This window comes from Gambusia affinis, linkage group LG01 (assembly GCF_019740435.1).
Source record: "Gambusia affinis linkage group LG01, SWU_Gaff_1.0, whole genome shotgun sequence".
In the NCBI taxonomy this organism is placed as follows: domain Eukaryota; kingdom Metazoa; phylum Chordata; class Actinopteri; order Cyprinodontiformes; family Poeciliidae; genus Gambusia; species Gambusia affinis.
The window spans coordinates 17,260,072-17,285,341 of NC_057868.1; the positions used below are offsets into that span (position 1 = coordinate 17,260,072).

The 25,270-nt window shown below is 39.9% G+C and overlaps 2 protein-coding genes across 4 annotated transcripts; one reads left to right on the forward strand and one right to left on the reverse strand.

Moving 5' to 3' along the window:
• Positions 1 to 551: 551 nt before the first annotated feature.
• On the forward strand, positions 552 to 5,614 carry LOC122830611 (E3 ubiquitin-protein ligase TRIM39-like). Of its 2 annotated transcripts, XM_044116107.1 has the most exons (3): positions 552 to 631; positions 3,302 to 4,729; positions 4,812 to 5,614. In XM_044116107.1, the coding sequence occupies exons 2-3, from the start codon at positions 3,311 to 3,313 to the stop codon at positions 4,887 to 4,889; spliced, it is 1,497 nt and encodes a 498-aa protein (XP_043972042.1). In that variant the 5' UTR covers positions 552 to 631; positions 3,302 to 3,310; the 3' UTR covers positions 4,890 to 5,614. The 2 variants fall into 2 exon arrangements, with proteins under 2 accessions (XP_043972042.1, XP_043972033.1); XM_044116098.1 differs by having other exon boundaries at positions 3,302 to 5,614.
• Positions 5,615 to 6,685: 1,071 nt separating this feature from the next.
• Positions 6,686 to 16,210, reverse strand: nsfl1c (NSFL1 (p97) cofactor (p47)). Of its 2 annotated transcripts, none has more exons than XM_044116130.1 (10): positions 16,184 to 16,210; positions 15,919 to 16,056; positions 13,746 to 13,846; positions 13,558 to 13,632; positions 11,099 to 11,264; positions 10,926 to 11,021; positions 10,059 to 10,168; positions 9,577 to 9,714; positions 9,301 to 9,471; positions 6,686 to 7,682 (listed from the first exon to the last, which is right to left on the reverse strand). In XM_044116130.1, the coding sequence occupies exons 1-10, from the start codon at positions 16,193 to 16,195 to the stop codon at positions 7,520 to 7,522; spliced, it is 1,170 nt and encodes a 389-aa protein (XP_043972065.1). In that variant the 5' UTR covers positions 16,196 to 16,210; the 3' UTR covers positions 6,686 to 7,519. The 2 variants fall into 2 exon arrangements, with proteins under 2 accessions (XP_043972065.1, XP_043972056.1); XM_044116121.1 differs by having other exon boundaries at positions 13,558 to 13,635.
• Positions 16,211 to 25,270: the final 9,060 nt, after the last annotated feature.

Genomic DNA, 25,270 nt, shown 5'->3' on the forward strand with positions numbered 1-25,270 from the left:
AGCAACAACCTATTGAGTAACTTGCACAGCAGCAGTTTCAGGTTTCGCCACTGTGGCTCATAACTGCTTAAAATTAAAGAACGGCGTGAAGTGAAAAATGTGAATAAGGCAGGTAACGTCGTGCCACCAGTTACTTTGCATTTCAGATATTTAAAACAAAAAACGAATCAATAATCATTGATATCAACAGTTATTGATACCGACTGTCATGAAATGGTTATATCGTGATAAGTGTTTCAGTTAAAGTCACAGACTCACACACTGAATAATGGGCAACAGTTTAGAAACATTACTGCATCTGAGATAAATGAGTTCTTGTTAAAAGCGCCTTGAAGAGGGAAGATTAAATTCCCCAAATGGACCATGGAATAAATCCCTCACAATTTGTTGGGTCGTTTGTTTTTACTTACCTTTTTGTATAAATCTCCCAGCATCCTTTGCTCTGTGGCAATCATCTTCTTGGCCGTACCCATGATGATTCTGGACAGAGGCGGAGCAACAACGGAAATTTAAGCGTCACCTTCTGGAAATGAAGGTCAAAGTTAATGAAGAAGAGCAGAGCTGCAGTCGACACTAACTTCTCTGTGTCTGAGTTTGCTGTTTTCTTCTTCAACACCTGAGTCAGCCAGCGGTGAGTACAGCTGATAATATTGATTGACTTTCTTGCCATCAACATCAAACTAAAAGATTTCAATAAGCAGCAAACTGGGGGAAAATCATCTCGTTACTTTCAGAAACACAAATAATCTCCAGTCATTTGTCTTGTGTGTTGCTTCTAAATGAAAATGCTGCAAAGTGTAAATTCTTGTTTTACTTCCATTAGGAAACAAAAACCAACAACATCGGTAGTTCAAAAGTCAGTTTTATTGAACTCCAGTCAATAACAAGTACTCTTCACCCAGTTTAAAGTTCACAGAGAGAATCTTGCAGGCAGAACAATCCCAGTTAATGTGTCTGAGGAGATTAAATGTAATCTTTATAATGTGTCAAAACAAAGTCCACAGGGAGATTCTCCAACTTCTTAGGGACCGGTGTTCGTGTTTTGTCCAATTTTTGGGCTTCTGCCGTGATGGTCTAGTCAAAGTTAGTCCAGGAGAAGTCAAAGCCTGTCCAGCCTCTGGGTTAAAGCTGTAAACTCCGATGTATTTTCTCTGAATGAGAAATCATCCAAAGAATCATGTCTGTCAGTGTCTCGGTCATTTCTCTGGACCACTTTGAACTGAGATGTTTCAGTTGGACTGCTGGTGGTTCCTGGTGCACCGCTTGGTGAATATTATTCCTCCAAAAACAGTAACAACACGGTCCAGACCAGGAAGCATAATTGCAGTTTAGCACCTATTTAGGTCTAGGACAGTGCCAAAGTCAAATGGATTAAAGATTAACCTGAAACAAGCAAATGATCGAAATATCATAAAGATAAACACGACAAACGAAACAGAAACAAGTTAAATGTGGTTTATTGAACATCTGATCTCTCTCTTCGAGGACTTTTCTCATTTATGACTTGATTTGTGACATTCAGATTGATTCATTCAGTCTCAGAAACCTGGCTGCAGCAAGAAAATTATGTTAGTATGAGTGAGTCAACCCCATCTAATTGTTCAAATTTTCACATTCTTCAAAGTACAACATGAGATGGGGAAGTAGCAACCATTTTTCATTCAGATTTACTAACTAATCCTGCTCCTACTAATAGCTGCAGTTCTTCTGAACATCTAACCCTTAAATTTCCTCATCCTGGTTGCGAACCAATAAAATGACTTTTGTTTGTTGCTTTGCATCGTCCACCTGAACAATTTTCAGATCATATCTCTTTTCCTTATCTGAATCAGTGTTAAATATTAATAAGCTCACTATCGTGGGGGACTTTAACATTCACGTTGACACCGAGGGTGATACATGAAGCCTTTAATGCTATCTTAGACTCAATTGGCTTTACTAAAATAATTCACAGTCCCACCTACTCTGCTCATCATACCTTAGACCTTGTGCTGACAGATGGCAGAGTGTGAAAAAATAACGGCAACTCCCCCTCCCCCTGTGCTGTCTGAACATTTTTGATAACCTCTAATAACCTCTAATGACATTTCGATATAAAAGATCTTTATCAGATAGATAATGCTGTAAAAACCTTTAAAGAATCTGTTTCAGGCTTAATTACCTCAGAATCTCAGAGAAACACATCAGAAGACAGCAAATTGATTTGCTTCATAATGTTACTTCCTCATTGCATGTGGCATTAGATGTCTTAGTTCCTTTAAAAAAGAGGTTGGCCCCCCTTGATTTAATTCAGTGCTACGTACTCTGAAGAAGAACATTATAGGAAATCTGAGAGAAAATGACGGTACACATTTAGAGGAGTCCTACTTAACTTATAAAAATAGTCTATTGATGAATATAGAAGTCCCTTCGCCAATCTATAACCCTTTTTTTTGTATTAATAGAGGAGAATATAGGCTTCTTTTTGGTCCAAATGCCAAACTTAAAGAATCATAGCTCAGGTGATTCATTCATTCACCCAGCTCTCAGTAGTGATGCCTTTATGGGATTCTACTGAAATAAAGTTGGTTCAGTTAAAAATGAAATTGTTTGCATACCCCAGAGTGTGATTACTGCATCCTCTGTAAGTGAGGCAGCACAGAATGTAACCGGAGAACCTGATATTTGTTTGGTCTGTTTGGGGTCAGTTGAGCTTTATGATTTGTCAAAAATATGAGCTTCTTCCAAACTTTTGACATGATTGTTGGACCTCGTCCCAACTAAAATAGTTGGTTACTGCCATGTTAGCTATGACTAACCTATCCACAGTACATGGACATGTACCACAAGCTTTGAATGTAGCTATAGGATCAGTTGGAATGTATGTATTTCAACTGATCCGACTGAAATACATCTTTTGCATAGAGAAGATGTTTCTTTTAAACTGCCGCTATAGAAATGAACTGAATAGAAACTGAACTAGTGTTTCAGAGAGTATCAGATCGTTTATGTCTTTGTCTGATTTGGTTGGAGGTGTTGAAGCCATTCAGGAGAGTTTGCCTTGTGAGGCCGAGAATCTGAGAACAAGAATCGATGTTTAGGATGCATCTCGTTTCACACTGAAAGTGTTTCAGAAAGCTGAGACAACATGTCCTGTAGTAACAGCTTCCGTTGCTCCTGACGCCATCTAGTCTCAGGGTGATCAGATGTTCTCCTCCTCTGGTCCCACTGACTGAACTCCCTACGTGGAACCTGATCAGAACATCATTGCAGGCCTTCAGAGTATTTTGATAACTCATTGATCTGTGTCTCCTGTCCTCAGAGTTCAGAAATGTCTTCTGGCACCTACGTGTGGTCTGAAGATCAGTTCCTGTGCTCCATCTGTCTGGACGTGTTCGTCAGTCCGGTCACCACGCCATGCGGCCACAACTTCTGCAGAACCTGCATCACTAAAAACTGGGATGGAAGCAGTATCTACAAGTGTCCTCTGTGCAACGAGCATTTCACCTCCAAGCCTCAGCTAAGGACCAACACTTTGCTCTCTGAGATGGTTGATCAGTTCAGACGTGAAGCTCACCAACAAGCCGTCAAACCAGGAGAAGTTCCCTGTGACATCTGCACGGGACCCAAACTGAAGGCCGTGAAAGCCTGCCAGGTGTGCCTGCTCTCCTTCTGTCAGACACACCTGGAGCCTCACCTGACCGCTCCACGGCTGAAGAAACATCAGCTGATGGAGCCTGTGAAGAACCTGGAAGACAGGATGTGCATGGAACACGACAGACCTCTGGAGCTGTTCTGTAGGACCGACCGGATGTGTGTCTGCTCGCTTTGTCCCGTCTTAGGTCACAATAACCACAAGCTGGTTCCTCTGAGAGAAGAATCTGAAGGAACGAAGGTAAAGCTGAAGAACACGGAGGCCGAAGTTCAGCAGATGATCTGGAGCATGAGACTGAAGGTCCAGGAGATCACAGAGTCGGTGAAGATCAGCAAAGATGCTGTGGACAGGGAGAAAGCAGGAGGCGTTTGGGTCCTCACAGCGCTGAAGGAGTCTGCTGAGCGAGGCCTGAAGGAGCTCCTCAAGGAGATAGAAGACAAACAGGAAACTACAGAGAAACAGGCTGAAGTCTTCATCAGAGATCTGGAACAGGAGATCTTAGTGCTGATGAAGAGGAGCTCCGAGATGAAGCAGCTCTCCCAGGCTGAAGACCACCTCCATGTCGTCCAAAGCTTCTCCTCCCTGAAAGCCACTCCACCCACCAAGACCTGGTCGGAGGTCAGAGTTCGCCCACCGCCAGTTGACAAGATCGTGGCGAGAGCTGTGGCTCAGGTGGAGGAGGAGATGAAGAAGATAATAAAGGAGGCGGAGCTGAAGAGGGTCCGGCAGTTTGCAGTGGACGTGACTCTGGATCCTGACACAGCTCATCCTAAGCTCATCCTGTCCGATGACAGAAAACAAGTGGAAGTGGATGATGTTTGGAGGAGCCTTCCAGACAACCCAGAGAGATTTTCCAAGTGTGTTTCTGTTTTAGGCCAGCAGAGTTTCTCTTCAGGCAGATTTTACTCTGAGGTTCAGGTTAAAGGGAAGACTAAGTGGAGTTTAGGAGTGGCCACAGAGTCCATCAACAGGAAGAGAATAACTCCACTGAGTCCTCAGAACGGGTTCTGGGCCGTTATGTTGAGGAATGTAGATGAGTACACAGCTTGTGCTGTCGCCCCGGTCCGTCTCCATCTCCAGCCCGGTCCTGAGAAGGTGGGGGTGTTTGTGGATTATGAGGGGGGTCTGGTCTCTTTCTATGATGCAGTTGCTGAAGATCTGATCTACTCTTTTACAGGCTGTAGCTTCGCTGAGAAACTCTACCTGTTCTTTGATCCCTGTAACAATGATGGAGGTAGAAACTCTGCTCCCATGATCATCTGTCCTATAAATCAGGCTGGTCGTTGATCTGATGCTGATGAAGCGCCATCCAGATCTTCTTTTTTATATTTGTTATTTAGAGCTGATCATACATATTTAGAGTATTTATGATCAGACAACTGCTTCACAAAAGCAGGATTCAGAAATCCAGGATATGAGATAAAGTTGGGCTTGAGATAATCATAATGGAATCAGTTTCGTTTCACAAAGCCCAAATCAGGCTCAGGAGGCGCGACTATGTTGAGCCAGGCTGAAGTAATTCAGGTGAATGAGCCTCTACAGATTTCTTTCAACAGACCATGAGAGATATCTTTTCCCTGCTAGCTGGACAAGATAAGTTCCCATGGCAACATATTCACTACTGTCTTTGTGAAACCGAATCAAAGCTCAATTCAGCCAGGATATCCAGAAGCCCGGCTCATTCCGCTGCCCTGGTGTTGCGAAGCTGGCCTCCAGTTTGTGGTTCTGCTGTAAGATATTCTCCAAAATCTAGAAACACAAATGAACTCATTTAAAGCTATAAGACTGATAACAGATATACATGATATGCTAAAGAGACCCAGTTACTTTTATTGTAACTGGTGTTTGGTTTGTTTTTATTTGATCGGATCAGATTAATTCTATACTGTAATCTAGATTATAAATGGAGAGACCTGGTCGGTTGGTAACTAATAAAATGACCAAACTATCTGGTCTCTGTCTTTTATTTTGATGTGTAAAGTTGCATCGTGTTGGATGTAAAATAAAAAAATAAATAAGAATAAACATTCACCAAAAAATACACCAAATTATGTTTTTGTTGGAAAAATGTGTTTTCTGATCATGATTTTAATCTTTTCCTTATCTACTCATATTTACACATACATTTTTCTCAATATATTAGTCATCATTTGGCACTTAGTCATTACATTGTTTACTAATTGTTGTTTAACTGTGGAAAAATATTACATTAACTTTGCTCATTGTAAAAGTTTTTTCCATCTTTGCTGTAATTAGTTCATTTCCTGTCTATAAGATGATTGTCTTCTGCTAGGGGTTTTTGCAAGGTTGAAAATGCTCTCTATTTTTACACAGGCAGGCATAGGCAATGTACTGTTTATAAGTGCAATCCTTCCTAATGGTTGTTAAAGAATGTTCTGATCTACGAACTTCATGTAACTCACTGTATTTTCTCCTTACAGCAAGTAAAATCCAGTGAAACAACTGCCTCTGCCTTTGTCATTGTGTCTTGATTTGTCCCAAATATTAAGTAGATGAAGTACTCACACATTTTGGATGGGTGTTTTTTTTTTTTTTTTTGCCTTTTTGTTTTTACAAATTAGTCATGAACAACAAAATGTGGCTTTTTTGACAAAAGAAATGTACTTTTTTGTAAATTTTCTCAACTATGAATAACAAATGTAACATTTCTAGCGGGAGTAATACATCTTATGTTAATGACAAAGAAAATTTTAGACAGAACTAGCAGAAAAATATTGGACGTGACTATTGAGAAACTGAGTTTCTGCCTCCCGAACACTCTGCACCATTTGAGGGTGGGAGAAGAGGAGGGCTGTGTTGAGACGAAGATTTCAAAATCAAATATTTTTAACAAACACGCCTGTCTCCAATATTAGTGGGGAAACGTTCCGCCGGTTCCTACCTCTATGAATACCATAATAGTCGTATTAACGTGAATAAAGTATGAGAATAAAGCCATATTGAGAAATAAAGTCATAGTATTACAAGAATAAATAAATTTTCCACCTGCACCTTTTAAACAAATATTAATAATAAAAACAAGACAGCGGGTTCTCCTTACATCAACCATAAAATGAGTTTATTTAACTGGAGGTCCAAACGTGTTTCTGTGTTGCCCCAGGCTGCATAGAAGATGTCATTGTCACAGAAATTCAGATTCTACTAAAGAAAACCAGTGTTTACAATCTCTATGTTCATTTGCTCAACCGGTTTATTAGACCAGAAAGTGACTGGTCTAATAAAAGTCACTAATATGCTGCTGTGGGAATGGGGCAAAGCATCTTTAACTGAGAAAAGGAAATTAAGAAACAGAGGCATTTTAAAAAAATAAAGTCATTTGCTTTTCAACAACAGACCTGTTGTGGCGTTATATTAGAAGAAAGGAAAGTAAGGCTACTGGTATCAGTTGGTTAAATCCTTGTGTGGGGAAAAGAAAACATGATGAATCTAATCTTTGTTATTGTTTGTGCAGTTTCCAAGTGGAAATCTGCTCCTGTACCAGAATACAAACTTTGTTCAGCGGCCAGATTATGGTACAAACTAAAGTGTAGACTGGACTCCAAAGTGGACCAGCATAATGTTCCTTCAACTAGACTCAACAAGGCAAAAGGAAGTGACCAGCATCTGGTGGTTTCTGACTGGTGCACTAGCGTTTCGGCCCTGTGGAGTCTGTGTGGGAGGAGAATGAAAAACAGGATAGAGAGAGGGGAGCAACATCTTAACATTTCATTTTAGAAAAACAAAAATCAGGAACTAGAAGTCCATTTAAGTCCGTGTGTTCTGCTCCGTCAGAGGGGCTGTGGTTCTTCAGCCACTTTGGGGTGAGGGAAGCAGAGGGTCGGGGGGGATTCAGGGGTCGGGGGTGGCTGTCTCGTTGTCCCAGCCTCAGTTTAGCCGCTGGACGATGACGGCGTTCAGCAGGTTGGCCTCCTGCAGCGTCTGGCTCTCGTCTGTCAGCTCCTTGTTGGGGAAGGTCGTCATGAGAACGAACTCTCTGGCAGCCATGGCAGGTCGGGCCAACACCACGAACTGCCGCAGGTCCGAAACCCTGAGGAACACCGGCAGAAACAAGGAAATGTAACAACAGCTTAGAGAGAAAATGATGCAGAACTATTTATTATTTTAGTTTTTCATCAGTTAAAGTTACTTTTCCCTTCACAGGCCAATGCCCATGCATTTTCTTCTGTAACATACTTACTGTACAGTCTCATTGTTATTGTTGTGTTTTTTTAACCTTTGTTTAATTATGCATGTTCCAACTTGTTGCCATGACAACTGAATTTCCCTGTTGTGGGACAATAAAGGATATTTCTGCTGACGTTATTTCCCCAATATTTAGTGGAACACAAGAGATGTTTGTTCTAACAAACTTTGATTATATGTAAAAAATACAACAACAAAAAAAACTTGCCCCTCTGTGAAACTATAATTACCCTGCTTGATTAATCTTCAGTTAATAGTGATTGACCTCGCATGTTAGATCACTGGTTTTAAATTAAAAATAAATAAATAAATAGATCACTTGAATAATACTTGCACTAGAATTTGCAGCATTTTGATGTTTTGGTTTCTCGAACTGGGACTTCTCTCCATTGAGTGTGTGGTGGTGTATTAGCTTAACATTACTCGATCAAATATTTACTTTAAGGAGGCTCCCTTTCTGAATGAACAATCGCCACCAGAGTACTTAAACTGTGTTATGACACCTATTTAAAATACTTGAACTTGTTTTGTTTCTGTAGATGATTGCACCTGAAAGCATCATCCTAAATGGAGTCCTATAATGTTGGACCTGGGACTGGTCAGATCTCCATGTACAGGGAAGAGAGATGAAAGCTGACAATAAGAACACAGATCTGTGATTACATAATCTCCTTGTTATTTGTCTGCATTAAGTTGACTATTTCTTATCCTGTTTATTATAAAAAAATGTAAAAATCCCAAAAGACAAATAAGGTTTAACTAAAAAGGGAGGTTTTTTAAAAGTAACGCTTAGGTTACAGCTTTGATTACAATCTCAAAGGAACAGTATTATGCGTTTTCCAGCCACATAATATTTAGTATTTATTGATATAACAAATCAAGTAACCATGTTACCTTCAGTTATTCTAAAAATACTTTATATATCAAATTACTTAAAAGAAATTTTACTTGAAATTGGGCGACTGTCTCTTTAAGGAACTCATGCTCTTGCTGAAACTCCACCTTCATAAAGTCATCAAAACATGGCTCCTCTATTAAACCTTAGAGTTTTTACCAAAATTGAACTGAGAATTGAACCTATAATGAGCTCAGCAGATGCATATTCCCACCGGGTGTTAGCTAATTGCTGCTGGCTAGTCTGAAGGAGCTGAGTGGGGGAGGGGAGGGCTACTCTGTGAGGTAAAAGCTTGAAACCGGCAGCTGATGAAGCGCTTCAACTTGAAGGACAAAGTAGGTTCAACCAGGTGTTTTGTACAGCTGGTTTCCATGATTCCTCAAACATATATAAGAATGAAGACAACACTCCAGGTATGTTTTTGATGAGGGAGTAACATCTTAACCTGTCATAAAACTCAAAACGTAAATTTAACATAATACTGCTCCTTTCACAAAGTTCTGCAGTTTTCTGATTTATAACTAATCCACTTCCAGAAGTCTCCGCCTCCAAACCTATAAGTGTTAACCTGTGGCTGTGGTTGAACCTCTGGACCAGCTTGCCGCCGTCAGCCAGTCGAATCTGAATGTTAGTAGTAGGTTGAGAGGGGTCAAGGCTGATGGAGGAACTGGCTTGGGCCTCGTTGGCGGCCTGGTCCTGTTGGGTGGTGGGTGGAGCTGAAATCAACTCTGGAGTGGCACTGGAGAAAAAAGAAAGAAAAACCAAAGAGACCCAATAATCAGGCTAAATTTCAAAAAAGAATTGTTGATATCCAGCCAGATATACACCTGGTTAGAAATCTCACCTTCCTAGCTTCTGTCCTTCACCTACGAAGGCTTTAAAGACGACCTTGGCCTTAGCAAAGTCCTCGTCTCTGTGGTCCTCCATGTCCAGGTTGACCTGGCCACCTCGAGCACGCTGCCTCAGCTCCAGAGGAATCTCCCTACAGGAACACATCAAGGTGACTGATGCTGGATCTGACTTATCCAGACCCAGCATCTGGATAAATGCTGGATATAGTCTCCTACTCCTACACCTGGAGTAGGATACAGGTGTCAAACTCCAGGGGTCCTGAAGTTTTTAGATGTGCCACAGGTACAAGACACTGGAATGAAACAGCTTAATTACCTCCTTCTTGTGTAGATAAATTCTCCAGAGCCTTGCCAATGATTCTATTCAGGTGTGGTGCACCAGAGGCACATCTAAAAGTTGCAGGGCAGTGGCCCTCCAGGACTAGAGTTTGACACCCCTGGCTTAGGACATACGGCCTGTTAAAGTTGTTCTCACCCTCGTCTGATTGCCTCCAGGAAGTTAGCGTTCCCTGGGTCGTTGTAAGTTCTAAGTTCACCGTTATCCAGGCTGAAGCCCGTCTTCCACAACTTCAGAACCACATGTACCTAACCCAAAAAGAAACACACCATACCCACATGAGACAAAATCACTATTTTCAATTCTGATGCAGTGGAGAGGGGGGGAAAAAAAAGCACATTTACTGTAGGGGTGCAATAATTGCAATTTTCTGACAGACCTTTAAACGCCAACAAAAATGACCACACCACAGACATTAGCTGTGTTTAAATAAAATTGATAAATGGGATTGAAGGCAATTTGAAAAATGTTTTTTGTGGAAAAGTTTTGGCACTAGGATGAGGAGGTGTTTTTGGATCAAAATGAGTGGATTTTCCAAAACTGCAATGGAAACACTTCATTCGCATCACAAGTCACATGATCAACAACCAGATGTTGCTACTGGCAGAAACGACGAAGACGACAAGGGAGTGATAGGAGGATGATGGCGTAGCATGATTTTAATTATTTATGTGAACAAACTTATTCACCTGTTAGTTTAATTGCTTTATTTAATGGAAACACCGCAATTGCAAAATTGTTGAAAATAAGCGGAATAGCAATATCAAGTTTTGTGGCGGAAGTGCAGCTACTGAAAACACATTCTTTTGTCACTCAGTGAAATTTTAAAGTGGTACATTATCTACTTTGGATTATTAGTGTTCTCTTTACTGCTCAGAAAACAGACTTGTTTTGTAAGGTGGCTCCATGTTTGTTTGCATCACAGAGGATAACCGGGATCTGATTGGCATGGTAACACCAAGGTAAACCCGGTAGGAAGTGAAGGGAAGGAGGACCTGCTCTTACGTCTTGCTGGCTGTTAGACGCATGCCTCTCTCCAGATACGTAGGTCGACTCCTCTTCTGGAGCGGCGCCCAGTCTGTAACCTCCACCAACAAAAGCCTAAGAAACGACACAAGGTCATGAAAACAGTGAAAGACAAACAGAAAACAGACAGTAAAAACGTAAGTAAACTGGACCTTTGCTTTGCTGGATTCTCCTAGTCCTTTCCCAGCCCGGTCCAGCGGCACGGCTCCATGTTCTTTGGCCCCTTTGAACAGATCCTCCACGACCTCGTTGGAGCTCTTCTTCTTTGGTGGACCAACGATCTGTTGCCCGCTGCGCTCTGATCCCCCCGCAAAAAACCTGTTATGATTGATGATAAATCAAAATTCTTGTATTTCACAATAAGATATAAACAATACAGTAAATGCCCACCCCTACAAAGCGAGGGAGCTTTCTCTGTAAATTTACTCAAAACTTGTTTTGTCAAATCATCTGACAACTAAATCATTCCCTTCTGATTCATTTGACTTTCTGTCTGGCCAGAGCAAACTGCATCATGGGAAAACATTTTTCTCAGGAGCAAAACATGAGTTTCACTGTAGCAGTACAGCTTCTTTCCGTCTTGTGAATGGGGCGTCAGCAGCTCCGTTTCCACTGACCATACAATGGTGCTAATTAACATTATGAAAATAAATTAACTTAATGCTAACACAGCAATTTTGAAAAAAAGTGTTTTACACTAAAACATTTTGGCGCTAGATTGAGGCGTTTGTTCTGGCCGTATTTAAATTTATTCATGTCGCAAAACTGCCATGGAAACACTTTTTGTGCATTGCATGAGTCACTTGATCAACAACTGGCGGAAAAGATGAAAATGACGATGACAGGAAGTAGTTGCAGGATGATGGAGTGCCATGCTTTTCAATGACTATTGTGTAAACAAACTTACAACTTCATGTGTGATTTTAATTGCATTTGTTTATTGGAAACACTGGAGTCGCAAAATTGTATTCGTTAGACATTAGCGGAACATCAACGTTCTGCACACATTTGGAGAAAAAAAATTAAAAACGCAGCTAGTGTGGAGAGTGTTGAATGGGACACAATGCTGATGTAGAAAATGGAATGTAAAGTATTTATCTAGAAGTATTTAGACAACATTAGATATCTTGATCTGTGCTTTTGTTTTCTCAGAGCGTATTAAAAGTAATAGAAAATAAAACACAGATGGTCTTTGGGTTATTCCATATAGATTTAAGTTCTCAGCAGCACACAGAACCAGAAACCTGTCAAGGCAAAGCTAACTGGTTTGGACTGGCATTCTTTACGCATTTCAAAAGGAAGAAAAAAAAACCTAATTCAGGTGAGCAACTATTATGGTCATTGTTTAAAAAAGTGAATAAGCAGCTAGTCATACCAACTCAAGCCTGAGATACACAATATAAACAGTACAGAAAATACCAGTAAACAAACACACCCATAGGATGACTTCCTTTGTTTCCAACAAAAAGTATGATTTAAACCTGGTTTAAGACCATAAAACCAGTTCAAGAGTGTAGATTAGTAAAATATTTGATAACTATTTCAGGACAAAATGTTTGGTTGGTGTGCTGATTTAATAAAATCGCCATTAAATCCTCCTCCATCTGTTACAAAAAAGCCCAGTGGATCGCCCTGGCAGAGGAATGTGTTTATGCAGCAGGAACACCAGTGGCTCCCAGTGAATGAGGTGGGAGTCCAAACTGGTTTGGTGCTTTCTGGAACCAGCTTCCTAAGGTGTGCCTCTTCCTGTGTCGGCCTCAGTCAGGATGAGGATGCCAGAGAGAGCTGCTATGAAAGCAACAGCCATTTATAAGGGAAAGTGCAAATTGCTTTTCCCTTCATTAAGCTAAAACTTATCAAAGCTTCTGAAATATCCATGCGTTTATTTTTATATTTAACAGCTATGTTCCCATCCAATTGTTATTCGAATATTCAACAAATTTTTTAAATGTTGCAAAAAAGAAGAAATAAAAAGAAAACAGGCAAATTAAGTGCATTTCCATCTACTGGTTTGGAGTGCATCAACCAGTCTATGCAAGGTGGGATCTTGTCAGATGTTGATGTTACGCCTGGCGTAATAAACAGGAAGCAGAGGTTGCTAACAAGCATGGAGCACACATCTCAGAAAAATTGAGTCTTCCTTTGATAAACTTCCGAGGTTTGAACTTTGTCCCTCTGGTAAGGCACAGACCCCCCACTGGGAAAGTTTGCTATGTCAGACTCATCCTGAAAATGTGTTTCCATCTCCTCTTTAGCAAGTTAACTCTTTTATGAAAAAGCCAAGAACCATGTCAAGTGAGTGGAAAAACCTGAAGAAGTTATTTAGAATTTTTCAGTTTCCATCAACCTTTTCTAAATCAATACATCAAAATGCAAATGAAAAAAATCATTGAAAGAAACATGGCAGGATTTCCTCCAGAATACGATAAGCCTGGGGGGCCATCAGGTTTTCTGAGGGCAACCCTGCATGACTAGTGTCTAAAAGCTCCAACATGAGGAAGCTATTAAAATATACTCAGAATGACATTTTATTCTTTAATTACACATTTAAATGTAGAAATAATTCCTCCTGAGAAAAAGAAAAAAAGCCTTTATTAGTCAGTTCACTTACCTCTGACCCTCCTCTTCATCACTTTCATCCTCTGCCTCATGCATCAGATCTCTGAAGGAGGTCACCCTGGGCTGACTACTGTACATAAATGGCAGTTTTTATATTGCAAAAGTACTAAACAATAATAATAATAATACTAATACAAGTCTGAATAGAACAAATGTTGAAGAATGTAAAAAAGATCCCACCTGGGCCCAGTAGATCGAGACACGGAAGAGCCGCCCTCAGGCTGAGGAAGTGTGATAATGTCATCATCGTTTCCATCTTCAAAGAAACTGCCCAGTGCAAGCTGGGGAGGAAACGTGGAGATGCAAATGAGACGCAGGAATGTTGCCAGGCGACTTTCACTCAGCACCTGACTGGTGAACTAGCATCACCGGCCTCAGTGAGACCTGAAACTGACATCTGTCCTGGGTCATGGCGGATGAAGAAAAACTTCACTTCAAACTTTCATTCCATGCTCTACTGGTTCTTCATGCACAGTGAGCAACAGAAGGCTCTCTATGAGGAGTGGGGGTTGAAGTCTAGCCAATATTATGATACCTAATGTCAGAAAGCTGAGAAATATATCGATCAATGGATTTCCAAAGACTACTATTAAACCAAGGGTCTGAAGCCTGCGACTCTTTGGCCCCTCCACACACAGCTCTTCCATTAAGAAACATTTTTGATTAGAAGGCAATAAGATAAGGTGGTTTATGACTTGCTTTGAGACTTTATGCAGTATCTCCATATCTAAAACAGAAGGGTACCAATCATCCAAGCCTTTTCAAAATAACTAGCGCTACACTATGCTACCCATCTTTCTTTGACATGTTGATGGGCAGGGCATATTCATTTGTTCTTATATGACAAAATAGGGTTTTTTGGTCACTTTGATCAAAAATATAAAGATTTTTGTTGAATATTCTTTGCTTTCCACAGAAAGTGTGGACATTTGCTTTTCCCAATGGCTTTCTTGAAATAAGTTAATTTCCCAGTGGTTTCCTGAAGATGAGTTAATCTCGTGAAATCAAACCTTAGTTTCTCAAAACTAACACAAGACGATTGATGTGTGCATTAACTTCCATTCCTCAAATGCATGTGGTTGTACCTGCATTTTAAGGAAATCAACTTAAAAGAAAACTATTAGACAAAATATTTGCGGAAAACACCTGTTCTTGGCTTCTGTAGCTTTCAAAATAAGACTTAATTTAGTACATATTCAAAAAGACATTTCATGTGGCTCTAGTCAAGTTTTTCATTTTGTAGCAACAAGGGGAAGGTGGCTTTTTGAAAATGTTGCTGACCCCTGGATTTAACAAACACAACACACACAAAAAAGTAGTTGACTGTGCATGATAATAGTGCTGTTGACCACAGTGGAAGGGACACGTTTATTTTGTCTGATCAATAAGTAACTCAGATCTGATCGTTCAGGCCAAATCTTAAAACCAAAAGAAAACCTGAGAACAAAAGAACCTTTAGTTACCGAATGAAACTGAAACTGCCGGAATAAGACGGAGCGCCATGTTGCCCCACAGCCACTGTTGTAGGTTTGGCAATTAAAAATGAGAAGCAAAAACAAAAACACGTTGATTTATTTAAGTAACGTTTCAAATATCTAATCAGTAGCGGTAGTTGGTCTTGGATTTTATAACTCAACTGCTTACGCTAAAATGCTGTCAGGTCTCTTATTTTCACAAAAGAGTTTTTGACAGTTATTACATTACTGTCAAAGAAATTCAGGCTGAACTAAGCCAACACAGTTGAACAATGCCTCGCAAAATACGTAAAATCTGTTATCCAAAGTCTGCTTTTGTGCTCACATGACTCTGGCATGTTTCCTTTTGTATCTATGGAGTCGCTTTTAAGCAGAAACTCGAGATTATTTAGTTTCTCTAAATAACCTCCTTCGTTTATGTGTCTTATTAATATGTCTGTAACCATAAATATAATGTTATATTTGAATTCAATTGATGACTCTGCTTTCTTTTCAGATTACAGGCTAGCAGCTTTACCTTTACTGCGTCAACTAAATTTAATCCAACCTAACAGGGGGCTAACGCTGGCTAGCACGGCTCACTGGAACCACGGCACACAGGCTAAAACTTGATAGAAAGACGCCCGTAAATGGAGGAGTACAGCTGTTCATATAGCCGTGGATGTAACCGATATTTGGCTGTCCGACAACGTCTCTGTTGGTGTCTGAAATCACTCGGGTCGGTATTGTCCAGGGGTGACTTGCACAAATGACTGGCGACACAGGCTAACGTTAGCCGGTAAGATACTGATCAAACACACCGTTTAACCGCAGTTTGCTTCTGACAGAGCGCGGTTCTGCCCGATACCGTCGTGGGAAAACCAGCTGAAAATCTCTACCTGCAGGTTCCAACCGGCGGACTCCAGGAAAAAGCGGGCCCTCTCCTCCTCCACGCCGGTAACTGCGACAAACTCCCTCACTGACTCCTCTTGACTCGCCATTTTGATTTGCTCCTTCAACGAGCCGTCCGCTTCCACCTGAGGAAACAAGCAACAGTTGTTCGTTCCTGTCTGATTTCAAAGTAGAAACAATAACGAAGAAATATTGTTCTTCGTTATCCATAATTAAATTAATAAACCTGAAAATATACAGAATTTTCAAAACCTTTTTTCTCATTAAAACACGCTCAAATTACGTATTTTCTAAGGTTCATGTATATCATGTCCAGGACTTGCTGAAGCAAGCATTGATAAAACCACAAGGGGGCAGTGTAAGCACACATTAGAAAGACCAACCTAACTTTGACATCAGTTCAGATGTTCAAAACTAAACATCCATGTTGAAAATACAGAATGTTTGAAACTTATTTGTATTAAAAAAATATATTTTATCACAACCCCAAAGATCTTTTCTTAACAATAATATTCTTCTTGGTTAGGTACATTCAAGGCTTCTGGAGAAAAAGTTATTTGGGATAGTCAAACCTCAAATTCAGGAGGAACAGTGTGGGTTTCATCCTGGCTGTAGAACACTGAAACATTTCTACACCCGCAATAGGATCCTGGAGGGTGCATAGACGTTTGTCCTGCGTGTGTTTTGTGCCCATCACCTGCAATGCATTTCATTGTGTTATTCAAGTAGTCCTGGGAGTACTTTGGTTACATCTTGATACCGGCTGCTAGGTCCCTACATCCAGTGGCAGAGCTTACTTCACATTGCTAACAGTCAGACTTGTTTACACTGAGAGTACACGTTAGCCAGGTGAACTCTACCAATTCAGTTTATAAACTTAATGGACAGAGTTTCTAGGCAGAACCAAGGTGCTGAGGAGATCTGCTTTGGTAGCCTAAAGATTGGGTCTCTTGTTTTGCAGATGAAATAGTTCTGTTAGCTTCATCAGATCATGACCGGCACTGGGATTGGTTTGCAACCGAGTGTGAATCGGCCAGGATGGAAATCACCACCTCCAAATCCAGGATGACTGTTTTGAGCCAAAAAAGAATAGAGTGTGCTTTCTGGAAAGGTCTTGTTCCAAGTGGAAAAATGTAAGTATCTCAGCGTCTTGTTCAAGAATGACAGAACAATGGAATGGGAGATCGATAAGAGGAGTTGTGCTGCGTCTGTTGGTGATGCACCGGTCTTTTGTGGTGAAGAGAGACCCTCATTTCCTGGTGTAAGTTCCCACCTATCCTCATCCATGGTCAAGAGCTTTGGGTAGTGACCAAAACAAAGAGATTGTGGATACAAGTGGCTGAAATGAGTCTCCTTTGCAGGGAGTTTGGGCTCTCCCTTAGAGGCAATGTGAGGAGCTTGGTTATTCAGGAGGGATTCAGAGTAGAATCCCTCTCTAAGTTGAGAGGAGGCTGTCAAGGTGGCTCAGTTGTCTGGTTAGGATGGACAACTCCCTGGTGAGGTATTCTGAGTATGATCACCAGGAGGAGACCCAGGATACATTGGAGGGACTGTGTTTCTCGGCTGGCCGGGGAGTGTCTTGGTATTCCCTCAGAGGAATACCAAGACACCCAAGTAGCTGAGGAGAGGAAAGTCTGATTGTCTGTGCTTAGATAGCAGATAACTTCATGATGTGTTTTGTTTTAGTCTAGTAGTTTTGCTTGTGTCACCCAATTAATTTATTTATTCAAGCTTTGGTATGATGTTTCTGTTTGTGTAAACCCAAACATAGTTATCTCTCTCTCACCACGTTATTCAGAGACTGTCTCTGATTAGCAGATGCTGATGGAGAGTGAGGCCCCTCATCTGTTCCAAAAACTGTTCCAGTAAACATGAGGCTTCGATTTCCTAAAATAAGCAGATGGTGAGAGTATTCCCACAAGAGTTACACCTTTCCACCTCCTGATAAGGTGACTGCAGGCAGGGTGGTCACATGTCATACTGAAACAGATTGAGAGCATCTTAATTGTTTCAGGAGGGTAAAAGACTAGATGGGAATTTAGTGCAACCTGCTGTTGGTTGTTTGATCTTCAACACTAATTAATCTGAGAAAACCTTGTTGGCATTTCACCTTTTGTCGCACCACGCTCTGTCTCTTGGCACATGCAAACACAAGGCAAGATAAAAGATGAACAGTGACGGTGGGCAAGGCTTAATCAGCAGGGGTTATGTTTTATATTCCCTCTGGTTGATATTTTTTCTCTTTCTTTAAGGTTTGAATGAGCAGACAAAAACAAGAAAGAGACAAGAAAAACAAAGCAAGAAGGATTCAGATAGATGAGAAGGTCATGTACGACAAACAGGGTACATATTGTACCCTGTTTGGGATACAGGGTACAAGATGCTGACTGAGAGTGAGAGGGGCCTCCAGGCCAGAAGGTGTGGTACCACACCTTCTGTGTGACTTATTAAGGTTTAAGTAACACAGCATACACAGTTATGAGTCAAAGAAAATCCACATGACAGGTTGAAATCAGGGAGTCGTTCCTCAGGTAAGCCCTGCAGGCATGTGAGGCTGGATGCTAATGTTTGCCTTCCCATGAAACCCGAAGCTGGAGTTGCAGTGTAATATTACGACAAGTGTCCTGTTCCAGAGGCTTAGAGGTGGAGAGCTGGACTCATTTTGAAGAGAGACTCATGACAAGGCAAGTGACAAGAAATGACAAAGATACAAAAAACTGACTATGTCTTCTATCAAAATGACATTTAAGCTAGCTTATGAAGATGAGATGAAAAGTTGTCATTAACATGTCTAAGAGATCCAGTGATGTTTTACTTGGCTGTAGGCATAAATGACAAAAAGCTATCCTTTTGTAAAAAAAAAAAAAAAAAAAAAGTTAGCTAACGATGCTTAAAGGGGCAGTATTATGTAAAATGTACATTTTTGAGCTTTACATCATGTTATTATATTATTCCCTCATCAAAAACATACTTCGAGTGTTGCTTTAATTGTTTCATGCACGTTTAAGAAATCCTTTAATCTCCCATGGAAATCATTCAGTTGTGTAAAATGCATGGGTGGACCTAACCCCGCCTTCAACATGAAGCTCCTCCTCCGAGCTGCTTGGACAATGCGAGGAAATTCTACATGTTTTGTATATGTAGCATTTCTATAACAACTGACTGTAACATAGTTGCTTGATTGTACTATAAAATGACACCATGTGCCTGGAAAATAGATAACATTGCCCCTTTAAAAGATGCATAATTTATATTGCAGAAGAAACAATATAAATTATGAAGACATGAAGACAGCCTTGATATACAATTGTAGTTTGAAAAAAAAAATATTAAATGTCATGACACACACAAAAGAAGACTTTCAACAGCTCTGTCAGGGATGATAATAAACTAAGTCCAATTTATTTTCCTCCTATCCTGGGAGATGAGGTCTGACGACTAACTGACCTGAAACAAGTTAAACGAGTTAAAAAGATTAATCTGGTGGAATTTTGCGTGTATAACATTTACAAATGTGCAAACTGATACAAAATTGCTTCTGAGTTTATTTCCTTGCCCTGGCAGATTCTGCTGCTTCTGTTCTTTCCAATGCCTTAAAAATGAAATATTGGGGGGGGGTTTACAAATAAAAACCTGAACGCTATGATGTCATGTATGAGACAAGTTAACATGTTGAAGAATGTTCTGATTGAACCCAAACTGAACCTTTTGACAGATAGTGCAAAACACCATGGGTGGCAGAAAAGCAATGTTCGCAGATGTTTTCCAACTTGAACTTGAGCTTGGACAAAAGAAATCAGACTTTGTGTGTAAATCTGATAGAGATATAATCCAAAAGACATAGAGGTAAATCTGGAAACTATTTTGACATTCTATTCTATTCTAATAGAATGTCAATAGAATAGAGATTCTATTTTGTCACACTTCAAATTTATGCACCATTTGGTGTCTCTTTGTTGCACACACAAAAAAACAACCCAAACAATAAAATACATAAAGTTTGATCTTGCAGTCAGACATAATTAGAAAAAGTTCAACAGACAAGAACACATTTGCCAGACAGAATACAATACAGGCACCCTTTATAGTTATACTTTGTGCAAATTCAGGTGTAACAGCAGCCAGGTTAAATGACTGCATGTAGATCCAGAGAAATATTAAAAATCATTAAAATACAATAAACACACACGATCCATCAAAATGAAGAACAATATACTGTACAGTAAGGGCATCATGACAGTATAAAAATAGTGTGAAGTAACTAAAAATAGCACATTTTCATCCAAAGGAATGGCCAGCTGAGTCGGATCATTTTAAAAAACAGGGACATGTGTACTTGTGTATTAAAAATACAGAATACTTACAATGTATGGAAATACAAGAGTGGAAACAGACATGTGCAAATACCAGCAGAAATGTAATTTGAGATGGGCACATCTGTGGAAATCTCAGCACGGAAGTTATTTTGACTTTAAGTACTGCTGAAAATCTCCATGAAAATTATTTTTCAGCATTTAACGCTAAACATTGTAGCCTTAATGACAAAATATTCCCCAAGCTATTCCACAAGAACAACTTATGGTATTTCTGTACCCTGTATAAAAAAGTAAAGGATCACCAGAGTCAAGGGGGAAACAAAACAGAACACCTGGTATAAAAATGCTTGAGAAAGAAGAGACCGTAACAAAACGAAACCTGAGAAACCGGAGAAATCCACTTCAGTGAGATAAATCACAGTTTGAGCACTGAAGTGACGTGAGAACTGCGTAGGAAAGCACTGGCCACAATACCTACGAGGATCAGGTTTCAAGTCTTGCTGTAATTACTCAATCAAATTTAGCTCTGGACTTTGACTACGCCATCAAGCCGCAGGCTTTGTCAGATTTTTATTTGTCAAACCAAAATCGTTAACGATGCTTAACAGTTGCATATTAGCGCAAAAAAGGTTACGCTGTTTTGCACTGCTTCTGTGTTACTGTGGTGCCAAATCCCAATAAAATACATTACGAGTTTCCTTGGTGTCAATTCTTTACCCAGACATTGTATCTGGACTCACGACAGGCATCCGTAACCACATTCCAAGGGATAAGTGATGAAACATACAATCACACTTTTTGTCTTTAAATCTTATTAGCTGCATTCAGTAGGGCTGTTTCAATTACCTTCTAATGTTTTGCAGCGAGACCCCGGCTAAGCCCCTGTACTATAATACTTACTCTGGTTGTGTCAATGTCATCACTGACAGTGGTTTACTTTAGAATGCAGACAGTATGACATCAGTATTTCCCTTGGGAGACATTTTTAGATGGTTTGACAGACACCGTCATGCAAATCCAGGTAAGAATGCTCCAACAAAGGCGACACCGGAGGGGCCCTGTCAGTCTGGGTTTTTGTCCTAGCCATCATCAGCCTGACCACAAGCGCTAAACTGCCAGTCATACTCTTCTTAGGAGCTAGCTGATTTGATACTGCTGCAACATGATAAAGGTGACCTATGGTGGTTTCCTGTTCCATTAGAGTGAAGGACCTCCGGTGCTGCATAACAGTTTAAATCAAATCCTGATGAGTAAACTAAACAGAGTACAGAAATGAAATATACTTAGATTAATTATCAAACTAAAAAAAATGACCAATAATATGACAGTATTTCATAGTCAGCTTCAAAAGGTTTTCTTAAAGGGGCAGTATTTTGTAAAATCAACTTGTTTTGAGCTATAAATCCTGTAACACATTTATTCTCTCATCAAAAACATACCTGGAGTGTTGCCTTGAATCTTTCATGTATGTTTGAGAAATCCTCTAATCTCCTGTGGCAACCATTCACCTTGGCAGAATGCCTGGTTGGACATAGTCCTGCCTTTGAGGACAAAGCTCCTCCTCGAAGCTGCGGTTTTGGAGCAGCCCTCCCCAAGAACTCTTCCACTCAGCTCCTTCAGACTAGACAGCAGCAAGTAGCAAACACCTGGTGGAACTGCACATCTGCTGAGCTCATTATAGGAGCTAATTCACAGAGCAATGCTGGTAAAAATGTTTTTAAAGGGTTAATATAGGAGGTGATATTACGATGACTTCATGAAGGTGGAGCTTCAGAAAGAGACAGTTTTTAAAGAGACAAAGACTCAATTTCAAGGCTTTGAATTACAAAGTCAAATTTCTTTTAAGTCACATAAACCATTTTTATAACAAGTGAAGATAAGTTACTTGATTGTGCTGTAAATAACCCTACATGCCAGGAAAAAGCATATAGTGCTGTTCTCTGAGGAGGAGCTTCATCCTTGAAGGCGGAGCTTGGTCCACCCAGGTAGTTTGTACAGCTGAATGGTTGCCATGGGAGATGAAAGGATTTCTCTAACATGCATGAAGAGAATCAAGGCAACACCCCATGTATGTTTTTGATGGGAAATAACATTATAACACGATGTGAAGCTTAAAAAGTTACTAGTTACTTTTTCGGTTAACATGTGACTTGGACACATAATATGCCTCGTTAATTGTCATGAGGACACTAATGTCCTTATGGACCCACTGACTTACTGCCATTTGGCTCCAGGTTTAGATTTTAGCACTAATGAATAACAGTAAAAAGAAAAGTATGTCGGCCCTTAACAAACTCACGACGGAGGGACAAAGTTTTTTTCTTTTTTTAAAGTCTCTCCAGGACGACATCGATGCAACTCATCAGCTTCGTGTGCAAGATGTGTAATTGAATATAGATCCACTTAAAAGGTGAGGCCAGATATTACCCAGCCCAGATGGGGCCTAATTACTCTCTGCCTCTTTCAAGGAACTAACAGCTTCTGTAGGTAGAAGGAATCTTCCCTCTCAATCACCAAGTCTTCCCTTGGGTTGTGTGGGCAGGGCAGATGTACAGACCGTCTTATCTCGTCTTATCTGTATCCTTCTCTACATTTAATTCAGCCTCTGATGTTTACAGAAAAAAAACATCTTCTATCAACAGGAAGGAGATGCCAGGAAGGAGCTTATTATCTCCACAACCATAATGCTGTTAGTTTTAGCATCCATGTTACCAGATGCTTCTCAGCACGTGCTCATTTATTCCAAAGGGTCTCTTTTTTTTTTTTGTCTCTTCAAAAAGAAAGAGCCAGCTCCATTTCTCTCTCACTGCAGCAGACAATCATCTGATATGGTCAGCCAAAGCAGGTCTGCAGAGAACGGGTTTAAGCTACTGACCCACATACAAAGAGAGTCCATGGATCAAGGGTGAATTAAATTGCAAGAACTCTTCAGCATAGTGTTGGAGATCATAAAATATATAATGAAATGCTGTGGTATTAGCTTCTACAGCTAGAATGTTTTGTAAAGCAAAATGAAAGGATTCTCCTTTTTTTCTTCTGCCAGAGATTGATGGCGGGTTCCAGTCTTTTCTTTCTGGGTCTTTCTGTAAGATGTCATATATTTTCTCCTTCCACAGCCCAGGGTCACTAAAGGTCAACCACTCACCACTCTCTCATTGTAATTCATTGAACAGATATTAATGAAACTCTCCAAAGAGTTACGGTCAACAGATTGGCAGCAAATAGAGATGTAAGCTTAAGAGGATAAATCAATCAAGTTTATTTAGTATTAAATACCATCCAGTCTGCTACTTTGTGCACTTTGAGTCTAAATTCAAACATACTGACCTGCAGCTCTTCATACTTATCTTTGAAGCAATCTCTAACATAAGGTGACGGTTTTTCAGAGATTTTCTTTAGACTTTGTGTTCTTTTTTTAACTTTGTGTTCTTTTTCTGCTCAGTTTGATGGAGACCGAGCAGAATGGGGTTAAGGCCTAGTTCAAACCTCCCAGTCCACACTAATGTCTACTTGATCGCCAAGTCTTTGTGACAGAATATGTCATCTGTACCCGCACTTTAAGATCTGAGTCCTGCCAGTGTAAACACATATAAACTCAACTCTGAGCTCCAACCATGGGTAAGTAAACTACTTTTATTGCTAGTAACATTTTTCCGCCCAAAGCAGATGGGTTTACTTGGCCACCGTGTCTTACTTTCCGTCTCACTCACGACACTCCCGTCAAATGTTACTCAGAATACGACAGACCTCAGGTCATACATCATCGTGCTCCGATCTGTCAGGTCGAATGCCATAACAGATCGGGTCTAAGTCTTCAAGGGAATTTGGAGGAATGAATGCAACCAAATGGAGGGTTAAAAAAATAAAATATGTCTTCCAACACATGAATTTGAACGTGAAAAAAACAAACAAAAAATAAAATAAAATCTAGCATAAATTAAATTCAGTACCTGAAAAATGTGTCATTATTCAGTTGATACAATTTCCCAGCAGATCCTGCGAATTTCCATATTGGAGCTAAAATTGGATTTTCTTTGAGGAACTGTGTTATATTTGGTATCATTAATGTACTCAGATAAGTGAATTGTTACAAATACTTTCTTTGTGACAGATTTCTGGTAAAAAAAAAAAAATAAAAAATAAAAAATAAAAGTAGTGAAAGTGTTAAGAAAACTGCAGAATTTTGACAAAAAAATTCCAAACTATAATAAATAGATTTTATCAAATCACATTAAGCTAATTTATTACAAAAGGTAAGTCTGATAAATGTATGCGTATTTCACACTTGTCAGATATTTATTTGTCAAAAAACAATTTAAAACCAGCTATGCAGTACATTTTATCCATCATTATGTCACATAATGCCTACTAAAGTATGTGCGACATAACAAAACGATAAAAACTAGATAGCAAAATATATACTTCTGGAAGCTGCTCTATGCACATAATTATGGAAGGAAGATTAGTATCAGGGCAAAATTCGACCTGAACACAAACAGTGAGTTGTAATCTGATCTCCTGACTTCACTGTCTTCAATATTTACTCCATAACTTTCTCCATAACTAACTACATAACTGAAGCAGCTCAGAAAGACACACTGATCTGGCTGAAAGAGTGTGTGAAACAAAACTACTCACTTTGTTTAAAAGTGCTAGCAGCAACATAAATTATTCTCATTTACCTATAAAGTCTACGACTAAATCTTACATCTGCAGTTCCTAGAAGTAAACATGTTTATGTCTGCCTCACAGTGGAGCCTACAGGTAGAGAGGAGAGGTCTGAGTAATCATTAGCCACTAAATCTAAATCAGATGTTGTAAAAAAAGATAATAAAAACCATTATAAATGAATATTGAACCAGTGGGGCTCTTTGTTTGTGTTTTATTATCCCACCCCCCACCAAACACACACACACACACACTCTTTAAATGCCCAACATTTGCTCCACATGCACACATCTCTCTCTGCTTGGCGTAATACCGCATGACAAACCACTAACTGCCTTCCAGACAATACAGCTCC

Coding starts and splice junctions, on each gene's coding strand:
- LOC122830611 (XM_044116098.1), top strand. CDS start 3,311: ATGTCTTCTGGCACCTACGTGTGGTCTGAAGATCAGTTCCTGTGCTCC.
- nsfl1c (XM_044116121.1), bottom strand. Junction 10,169..10,925: donor CGTCTAACAGCCAGCAAGAC/GTAAGAGCAGGT, acceptor TTTTTGGGTTAG/GTACATGTGGTTCTGAAGTT. Junction 7,683..9,300: donor AGGTTCAACCACAGCCACAG/GTTAACACTTAT, acceptor GGTGTTCCTCAG/GGTTTCGGACCTGCGGCAGT.